Below are 10684 nucleotides of genomic sequence, written 5' to 3' on the forward strand. Positions count from 1 at the left end.
CTGGAAAAGGGTTTAGGTTAGGCATGCCTTTCCTTGACTTACATTATATTGTCATATGTTTTCTCGCCAAACAAGTACTAGTACCATGTCTGCAAAAAGACATAAAATTCCTGCTGAAAAAAGAGTGAGGCACGTGAGATCAGTCACCTACTACGAAAAAACCCCAGCGGTGGACACAAAGATGTTTTGGGTTGTACTAACTGCGAAGTGGCAGGAATCATTGCAGCTAAAGTAGCAGCTTAGTGCGACAGCACAATGGAACCCGGCAATGTGCTGTTAAATCCTCGTAGCATATCTTTCCTTGGTGTTGCAAGTAGCCAAATACCCATCAGGAATGTGTGTCGTGACACCTTTTTTCTTTCCATACCATTGTCTAGTTTGGTGAAAACAGTAAAAGACAGATCGGCTAATGCATATTTAACCTTGGGAACATTTGGATTAGCATCGGATTCCGGGGATAATCTAGGCGACTATGCTAGCCTAGGACTTTGTCGCTTAGTTTTATTTTACGAGGATAGGAACATCGAAACGGGTAAACTAGGGCGTTAAAAGGACCTCGAGAGAGGTCGGAGACTAATGCCCTCGGTGTCATCTAGAGTTGCTCGGGTCTCTTCGTGATTTCACCCGTTTTGTTTTGGTACATAATTTTTATATTCAAACAAACACGACTTCAAAACGCTAACGGAGACGAACCCCCAATAATAGAGCAGAAAATACGGGTATGTGATTTTTCTCCACTTACTACCAAGACTTTCCAAATGGAAAAACAAGATTTTATATTCCTTGTTATGCTTTGAATTTTTTATAAGATGAAAAATCCTCGGATCGAAGGATGCCATGTACACTTTCTCGTGAAATTCAGCTCGCTTTGGAGAATCATCGTTCAAAAATCTTTAAAAACTTTTGATATTGTTATGCTTCGGTTACTAGTAAAGTTTTTAAAAACAGAAAATCAAGACTTTGTACTTCGTTTCATGAATAATCCTCGGATCCGAAGATGGCATGTGCTCTTTCTTGCGAAACCCAGCTGGAATTTGTACGAGAATCATCATTTCAAGAAATGTTTGGTGTAATCAAGTATAGGACATAGTTTATGACCCTGAATTTTGGGAGGCCACCTCCGGCTGATGAATGCGCCAACACCTGCTCATGAATAGCAAGGCTCCAAGGGAAGAACCATTGCTATCATCCGAAAGCCGGCCGGCTGCTTTATTAGGTCCATGCCATGTGTGTCAACAAGAGGCGCCACTCATCGTGTGTCCTCACCCTTGTTCTGATCGCCTACGAGCTCAGAGCTTAATTAAGGTTAACGTTGAGTAGAAGAGATTAGATTAGACTAGATTTGTGGAGGCCTACCACGTCGATGTCACTGATGGAGCCGCACGCACCTAAACATAGTAAATGTACCAAATCCTGAACCCTGTTGGGGATGACGCGATGGCGAGGGCGATCTGATTTGCACCGGTGTGGTTTGCGTGCGTTGGTCGGCTGAGGATGGTGGCGACCGGCTGATCGATCATTTGTTGGGTGTTTGAGAGGGAGGTGTCGTTGCTACGCGGCCACGGCTTGGTAGGGTGCCGACCCCTCAACGCAACATCGAAGATGCATGTCGATTGTCGAGTCATCATTTCCATGTGAAATGGGGATTGGTTCCTTCTCGTTGTAGGTGTTTGATGATGGATGGATTTAGGCATGGAGTTCCAGGGTAGCCGAGGTGTTGTCTTGGTTGTCTCACTCTGTTTCGTTTGGTCTTGTCGCCATGACCCGTTGCTGATGAGCCGGGCATGAAGAGACTTTTTTATAGCCTAAGTTTTATACTACCTCCGTTTTGAAAATAAGTGTCACATTTTATTTTCTAGGTTTGAATGTAAGTATATGTATTTTCGTATTTAGATATATCCGTATTTAGCAAAAGTGATGACGCTTACTACCTCTGGACAGAAAAAATTGACGCATCCACATGCCAAAAGCATGCACGGGCAGACCTCCCTCCGCGTCGATTAAATCCGACCGGAGGGAGTACATCTTAAGGATCACATAGAGTAGACATAGAGATAAGCAGCGGAAAAATCGAAAGAGTACGTGCTCATGCATCACAAAATCTTCTAGAAAGCTTCTAACAATTCTGGTTGTAGATAGCCCGTGCAATCGTCTAGATTTAGACGGTGGCATCCAGATTTCGTAGGCACTCGTTGCACCGCTAACATTCGGCTTTGTTAAACACATACCATTTCTGCGGCTCTATAGCGTAAACGCCCACTCTAATCTAAGATTTAGGGGCTGTTGGATGGGCGCGAGGCTTACCAAATCAGGGCGTGCCATAGGTTTCCACCGCCGCTGTTCTGCCAAAAGTTGGCGGAAAAAGTAAACGCGTGACCAACAAATGGGCTCGGATCCAAGAATTTGACTTCAACCCAACCGAATGCCCAAGCCAAAATTTTGGCTAAGCAATAGCAAGCTACAATCCAAATACACCCTTGTAGAATCTTCACCAGCGACCTCAATAGCAACCCCATATGCATATTGTGGTTCAATCACCTTTTTGGGCTCACTTTAACGCCCACCATAAGTAGACAACGGGATTTGAAGCCAATGAAATAGCCGCATTATGACGCCACCCCCTACCCACAATGGTCGGGGCTAGGACATCGGCACCTTCTGCCACATTGGATTTTCCCGTTGGTCCAGCCAGCCACCCAATCCAAACCTTACAACTATTTCACTAATTTGCCCCTTGTCGCCACTCCATTCTCCTGCCTGCACTACAGTTCAACAACGAAGATGAAGAAGAGGAGGAAGAGGGTGACATGGTTGTACTACCAACACGAAGAACAAGAAGAAGAGAAGAAGAGGGTTGGCACACAGGGTCCGAAGTGGAAGTCGCTGGAGGATAAGTGCCTCGTCAACGCGCGTAAGGCGGTGACCCCTCCCTATCTCAAGGGACCTTGTGCCAGCTTCCCAATAGCTCCGTTCCAATACTGACGACATCTATTTAGATAACGCCGCTGAAGATGCTCTTAGTGCAAGTCGGGGGCATAGCTTAGTGCAAGTCGGGGGGGGGGGCGCCGCCCCCAGCTTTGTAAAAAATGCTGAAGATTTTCATTTTTGAACAGCTTAAGAAGGAAATTTTTAGCCTTTTGCCCCCCAAATGCTGATCAAAAGCTGATATTTTGCCTCCCCCCCCCCCCCCTATTTTCTGTCAAGCTGGGCCACTGATTTAGACCATTTATTTTCAAACGTAATTCGTATTATTTAGCTTGTGGAAACTCTATGGAAACGTAAAATGCTACTAGTATGATTTGCAATCTAGGCCGAGCAAAAGGACAATTCTTTTTGTGATGGCTAAGTCTCATACCATACGTACGTCGCGCTGCACTGCACAATTTTGTTTGGCTGGATGTGGTTTCAGTTGCAGGTTGTTTGTTGCGCGCGCTAGCGTGAAGCGAGCCGCAGTTTTGGCGCAGCACGGCTGGCTGCGCATGCAGAGAGGCCTCACGCGTCGCTCTTTGCTTTGGTCAGGCGTGTCGGCACGTGTACCCGTGTGGGTGTGGGTCTCCGATTCAACGGTTGAATGCGCGCAACTGAAACGTACTCTACCAGAGAGGAGATGACGACGAAGCCAGGAGCTCACCATATCTTGTCCTCGCAGCGTCCAGCACGACTTGTTACGTTTCAGTCTGGTCCGTATGTTTACGGAGGAAGGATACGATCGTTCCACCTGTACCTTGGTTTCAGTATTAATCACTCTCCTATTTTACTGTATTCAAGAATTTTTTGCAGGCAGGGAAATGAATTCTTACCGTGGAAGTTAAAACTGCTGCCTACCTCACATCTCATCGGTAGCTGCCATACCACATAGCAGTAGCCAGTAGTAGTAGTAGTAGACGTTGGCCAGCACGCTCCGCTTTTACTTTACAGTATCCCCCAAATATTCCTGCAGAAATTTATCCCCTCTTCTCCCCTTCCTTCCTCCACAGAGACAGCCAAGCCAAGCCTACCAGAGCAGCCGCAAGCTGGAGGAGCTGAGCTGAGAAAGCAGCAATGGAGGCGCACATGGCGGCCGCCCGTCCGCCGACGCACCACCACCACCACAACCAGCAGCAGAAGGCGGCCAACCTGGCGCGCACCTTCACCAAGCTGCTCCGCCGGAAGCGCTCCGACTCCGCCGCCGCCGCCCCCAAGGACCCCGATGCGCCGGCCTCCGTCCCCGCGGACGACTACGACACCTCCATGGACGCCACCACCACCGCCCCCACCATGCCGTCCCTCAGCAAGCTCAAGCTCTCGGGGAACCTCACCGCGGCCTACACCCTGGACGCCTTCTTCCGCAACGCCGCCGAGAAGAAACCCTCCCCCGGCGCCGCCCCGGCCACCGCGGCGGCGGAATCCCTCCTCGCGACCCTCTTCGCGGGCGTCTCCGCCGTCAAAGCCGCCTACGCGCAGCTGCAGCTCGCGCAGCACCCCTACGACGCGGAGGCGATCCAGGCCGCCGACGCCGCGGTGGTCGCCGAGCTCACCCGCCTCTCCGACACCAAGCGCCGCTTCCTCAAGGACCCCGCCGGCGCCGCCAGGGACCTGGCGGCCGCGGGCAACACGGCCCTCTCCGCCCACGCCGACGAGCAGCGCCACCTGCTCAAGACCTACCAGATCACGGCGCGGAAGCTGGAGTCCGAAGCACGAACCAAAGAATCCGACCTCGAGCGCATCAGAGCCGCCCTCGCCGCCGAGCTCCGGGCCGAGCGGGCCATGGAGGTGCGGCTCCACCCGGGCCGCACCCTCGCGTCCCTCGACGAGCTCCACGTCTCGGGACTCAACCCGACCCACTTCCTCACCGCCCTCCGCCACGCCGTGAAGTCCATCCGCTCCTTCTCCAAGTCCATGCTCGCCTCGATGCAGTCCGCGGGGTGGGATCTGTCCGCCGCCGCCGCCGCCGTCCACCCCGGCGTACCCCTACGCCGTCCCAGCGACGTGAAGTTCGTGTTCGAGTCCTACGTCGCCATGAAGATGTTCGCCAACTTCCACCGGAGGGACTTCAACTTCAGCTTCCTGGACGAGCGCGAGTTCTACGAGCGCCGCCGCTTCTTCGACGAGTTCACGGACCTCAAGGCGGCGCCCGCCAGCGTGCTCCTCGACCCGCGCAGCGCGCGCTGGGGCGGCTTCGGCAAGTTCCTCCGCGCCAAGTACCTCTCGCTGGTGCACGCCAGGATGGAGACGGCCTTCTTCGGGCGGCAGGAGCAGCGCGGCATCGTCAGCGCCGGCCCGGGGTTCCCCGAGAGCGCGTGGTTCGCCGAGTTCGCGGAGATGGCGCGCCGGGTGTGGCTGCTGCATTGCCTCTTCTTCGCCTTCGACGGCGGCGACGGCGAGGACGGCGCGTCCATCTTCCAGGTGCGCGCGGGGGCCAGGTTCGCGGAGGTGTACATGGAGAGCGTCAACGACGGGCGGGCGACGGACGACGCGGCGTTCTCCACCGCCGCCGAGGACCGCACCGTGGGGTTCACCGTCGTGCCGGGGTTTAGAGTCGGCCGGACGGTCATCCAGTGCCGCGTCTACCTGTCGCGCCCGGGACGGCGGCCGTGATGTTTCTAAGAAACCAACACCGGTGTTCGTCGTTCGTTTTAGCAGCAGGTGTTCGTCGTCTGGCGGACGATGGGGGGAAGAAGAAGAAAGAAAATCCCCATTTTGGGGCGGCCGTCGATGAGGTCTCTCGCCGGTTGCCGGTCCGGGTGATGATGAAGGGGAGATGATCATGGTGGTGGTGGGGGGTTATGTATCTATTAAGGGATGTAGCAATGTGATGATAAATATAAGTGACATTTCGGTTAGGATCTATGATGCGGTGTTCTTGCTCTGTTCTGTTCTGTTCTTCCTGGCTGATGTCTTGCAATTTGGCCGATTTGCTGGGCATGCTTGCTCAAGAATGGATCAGCAATCCAGTGCTCCAGTTCGTGAGCAATGCTGATGGTACTCCAAATTTCTGACTAATTTCATCAGCTATACAAATTTGGAGTAGCAATGTGATCATAATATAAGCGCCATTTCAGTTCGGATCCATGATGCAGTGTTCTTGCTCTGTTCTTTTGTTACCTGGACATTGTCCTGCAATTTGGGCTAGTTGCAGGGCATGCTTGCTCTGTTTCTCCAAATGTCCGACCAATTTCATATGCAAATCAATTCTCACCCACCTCGCAGTGCACGTTGATCTGGTGAACATGGCCTGAATTCTCGAACGGTGTTTTTGTTTAAGGGAAGGGACGAGGAACAACAATATGAAACTGTTTTGGATGTTTGTTGATTTGGCCCTTGGTGCATTGGAACTTGTGATTTGCTGCTTTGCAGTTGGTTGCCTCCCTTTGGTGGTTTCTGATCAAGTGCTAAAAGTATGGGATTATAAGAGCATCGCCATGGACTAGTTAACATTTGCCTACTCGTCTGTTTGTTAAGGGAGCAAGACAAATGCTAGAGGAGAAAGGCTTTCGCTTGCTTACGCACATGGCAATATATTTATATATATACTTGTGTACCATCCTTATTATGTTTGCATGGTGCTAGATCTCAAGAAAGGCGGCTCTTTATTATTTTGATTGTGTGCTAAGAAAAAGAAGATACTGTATATCTCTTCCCTTTACACCAAGCAGTTATGTTTTCTCTTTGAGGATATTTTTTGCACAATAATAGCAACTTTGGAGTGCATTTGTTATATGACCAAAATACAGCTGACTGGCACTGACCAGCTGCAAAGAAAAGATTTGAGAGCGGAAAGAATTGCATTCCAAGTCTAAGTGGAGATGTGGAGTGAGCTTTTATTCCATCCTCCCATCTTTGAGCAGAGCTGATTGCCTTTTTTCCTTTTCTTTTTTAAGATTTATCCCAACTGGCAACTGACACCATATTTGGGACCCCAACTGTCGTTCTGATGTCTCCATTTTTTCTTTGCTTATTGTTAAGATGAGGCCCAGGTTGAACTCTGTGTTTCTGTTCACGCAGCCCACGGGCTCAGGATGGATAGACCATTTGTAGGCCGCAACGTTTTCCAGCAGTTATTTTTGAGAGTTGTCAGCGGAAACCACAGGTACAGCTCGGTTTTTGAAAAATTCAAAATCAGCAGTTTAACTTTTTTCTTAAATCTGAAAATAAAGCTGGATGTTGATAATATTGTGTTTTGCTACCGTGTAAAATTTCAACTCGACATACCTTATGTTCGGAGCTGTAAAAAATGATAGAATCTAACCTTGGCTCGGCTCTCTCCCCCGCTACAGTAGGAGAGGCGATTTTTTCCCCTTTTCATTCGCTCCAGCTCGCCGGCGGCGATTCGCTGGTTCCCTCCCCCTCCGTCGGCCGCTCCAACGGCGGGAGGGCGGGGGAACCACGGATCTCGTCTGTACATAGCTAGGTGTGAGTGCGTGTCCTGTCGGCGGCGCTGGGGAGAGGATGGCGCGGTCGATATGGTGGCTTGTGGCAGCGGAGATCTTCTCCGTTGGTGGTGTTCTGCGGTTCCCCACCACGTCTCTGCCTCCTTCCCGGTGCTCGCATCTCGGTGGAGGTGTCGTGCGCCTAGCTCCCGTGCTGGAGATCGACTGCGGCGGCTTCGGAGTTTGAAGGTATGGAAGCTGCAGGTGATGCGATCCAGATTGAAGACGATGGTGGCGATGCAAGCTGGAGGCCCTTCGGGTTCGAGGTTTGTTGACTTCCCGCACGCCATGGGACTCCGTCCGATCCAAGGTTGCAGAGGAGGAGCGGCGGCGGCGCGCCAGCAGCACGGCTTCTTCGTCGGCGTCGTCTTCGTTATCCTTCAGGACTTGTTTGTAATTTTGCTTTATCTGGTGGACTGTTCTGTAAGGGTTGTGGATTAATATCACTTGTTCTTCCTCACAAAAAAGGAAGAATCTAACATCTTTTTTCGAACATATATTAATATCGTGAATATACCAATTACATCAATCCTACCCTAGCTGCATTATAGATGCACATATCCTAAACAAAAAGACGAATTGGTATAAAAAGAAAAGCTCCGCTACAATGCTATTTTACTTTTAGCAACCGTACAAAACCATTGAGAAAGCACCAAAAGTCCAGCTTCTCCAACACCAACGTCTTTAATAAGAGAACAGTGCCTAAGCGCCGTCATTGCTCAATCATAGATCTTAGGTTTTCACCCTGGAGAAAATCCTCCTCACAAAACTATGCCTTCAATAAAACAATTGTCAGGCACAACCAATTAAGGCAAGACCTTGGATTTTCACCCTTAAATATAAGATTTGGAACTTCTCCTATGCTGTCATCCCCTCTCACGATACCGATGCTCCAAGTCACGAACCACCAAGCCAATTCCTTATTACCACAAAGCATCGAATCAACATTGCTAGTCCTCAAATCTCGGCTTCCATTACATTCTCTGCCAGCTGACTTCGGCATTGAACGAGAAAGCATGTCCCATGATGGTAACAACAGGAGAGCTTCACAGTGCTCCCTCCGAAACAAAACGATTCAGAGAAAAACATGGTTGCGCACTACCAAATTCCACCTGATCTAGCACTCTCCAGTCATGAATTGTCCAAGGGAGTCCGACGATGGAGCCTTCTAGAACACGACGCTTCAGCCATGTCGTGGGGACATGCATCCGACATGTCAACATCCTAGCACGAGTTGGAACAGGGGCGAGCTAGTAGCCCCCACGCCATCCGCCGACACCCTGTCGAGGATGAAGACGGCAGAACAGGGGCGATCTTCCGCCAGATCCGGCTGAACCGCGCAACGAGGAGGAGCTCTAGCAGACGGTCAACGCGCCGCCATGAAAGACCTCCGCCAAAACCAGCGTTCCACATGCGTCGCCCCGTTGACGGCCAGCCTTGTGCGTAGGAGACCGTCGGTGCTCGCCCGCCCTCACACCACATCTTTGATAGGCTAGACGTGGCCGCCACCGCCGAGGAAGATAGCGCAGTGGCCTTGTGAAGCAGATCAAGGGGCGGCTCGCTAGAGTGGGGGAAGGGATCTCCAGAGCCACCCCACGCGAGGCGATCCGGGAGGGAGGGGAAGGGAGGGAATGAGGGATGCGAACGGCGGTGGCTGGAGACGGCGACGCTAATTAAGATCGGATCTCCTGGTAGTCGTGCGTGGGAATCTGACATAGTTGAAAACCTCCAAACCTACCAGATTTTGTAATTTTTGTGGAGCTCTTAATATAAGATATTCCGAGTTGAAAATTTTCCCGTAGGCAGATCTCAACATCGCCTACATCAGCTTTTCTTTCTGAATTTTTTTGCAGGGAATTTTTTTTTAAAGTTAATCAAAATTTCGAAATAAAATAAGTGATGTATAGCTCGAGCTACAAAAATCTGCGCTCGATTGTCAGCATCTATTTTAACTATACTTTGTTGCATTGCATTGCTTGATACAAGATCTGCGCTAATTCTCTGTCCCCTATTCCAACCAAATCAAGCTCCCAACATGTTGTGTGTTGCATAGTGGAAGCATGATAGGCTAGCCCAGTCATTTCTTACGGCAGGACGACATGATATGTCAATATGTCACGTGGACGTGGTAATGCGAATCTAAATGTCAAAACATTCCGATTCCTTATCCTTACCTGTGTGTCATATTCGGCCATGGGATTGATTTGCTCCTGGACCCCTCCATGAATGAGGTAAGATTTGCCATATGCGCATACGGGCCACTTGGGCACGCATGCACTAGGCTTTGCTCATGTGCCCCTACGAGGGACCCTTTTGCTTTCACAGCATTTCAGTTTTGTCACCGGTTGTGAGCAAATCCAATGTTGGAGTTCACCAATAATATCACGTGGTAACTTTTCTCGGCATGTTTTCGAAGGTGTCAAAGATGAGGGGGAGCAGTGTAAACAACTTTTCGGTTGTCAGGCTATTTCTTCCCCTTGCATCTTAGAATTCACATACATTACAGGTGGCTGCTTAGTAAATAATGGAAAGAAGTTGACGACCACCTTGAAAAAATAGTATTTGAAAGGAAAATTTACTCGTCCTTACCGACACCGTGCTTTAAGATATACCGATGTTCGTGTTATCATTCTTTGAAGTGGCTAAATGGTACAAATGGCTCAAAGTTCAATTCATTTTTGAAGGGGATTTTAATAGAAGACACTTTCGTAGTCAATATCCAACAAAATGAGGGCACGATAGAAGGCCTTGCGCAAACAAAATCTTATATCAATAAATATCACAAAGGTTTATCCGGGACACATGAGGAAGGAAACTTTGTTCTTGGATGCGTCCCGAACAGTTGAAACCCCGAGATATTCGAGTAGGAATTTTTTTTCTTACTGCACCTTTTACTAGGGGTGAATTGAGAAAAGCAATTTTCAGATGGAGAATAATAAGACTTACACCGAGTTTTACCAAAATTTCCAAGATGTCATTAAGCTAGTCCTTCTAGATCTATTTTTCTTTTTTTTTGTGTGTGTGCATATATACTTGTTTCGACTCATTATCGGTGACACAATTTTGTTTTCTAAGGTCAATGACGCAGAGAGGATCCAACAACAATCCAACAATACAGACCGATCAAACTCCTAAATATTAGCATACATATTTTCATAAAGGTCACAACTATTAGGCTTATTTCGATGACATACAATGTGGTTCGACAGACCCAGAATGCCTTTACGCGCAAGGGGAAAAACATACTCAATGGGGTGGTGATCCTTCATGGGAAG

At 49.5% G+C, this 10684-nt stretch overlaps 1 protein-coding gene across 2 annotated transcripts; it reads left to right on the forward strand.

Moving 5' to 3' along the window:
• Positions 1–3667: 3667 nt before the first annotated feature.
• LOC124666008 lies at positions 3668–6022 on the forward strand. Of its 2 annotated transcripts, none has more exons than XM_047203357.1 (2): positions 3668–3839; positions 3978–5835. In XM_047203357.1, exon 2 carries the CDS (start codon positions 4042–4044, stop codon positions 5575–5577), a length of 1536 nt encoding a protein of 511 aa, XP_047059313.1. In that variant the 5' UTR covers positions 3668–3839; positions 3978–4041; the 3' UTR covers positions 5578–5835. The 2 variants fall into 2 exon arrangements, 1 of the variants encoding a protein (XP_047059313.1); XR_006990772.1 differs by lacking the exon at positions 3668–3839 and adding an exon at positions 6011–6022 and having other exon boundaries at positions 3852–5791.
• The last annotated feature ends 4662 nt before the right edge of the window (positions 6023–10684 follow it).

The sequence above is a fragment of the Lolium rigidum genome, chromosome 6, assembly GCF_022539505.1.
Source record: "Lolium rigidum isolate FL_2022 chromosome 6, APGP_CSIRO_Lrig_0.1, whole genome shotgun sequence".
In the NCBI taxonomy this organism is placed as follows: domain Eukaryota; kingdom Viridiplantae; phylum Streptophyta; class Magnoliopsida; order Poales; family Poaceae; genus Lolium; species Lolium rigidum.

Bases quoted from the DNA above. Each gene is read 5' to 3' on its own strand.
- LOC124666008 (XM_047203357.1), top strand. From the start codon at position 4,042: ATGGAGGCGCACATGGCGGCCGCCCGTCCGCCGACGCACCACCACCAC.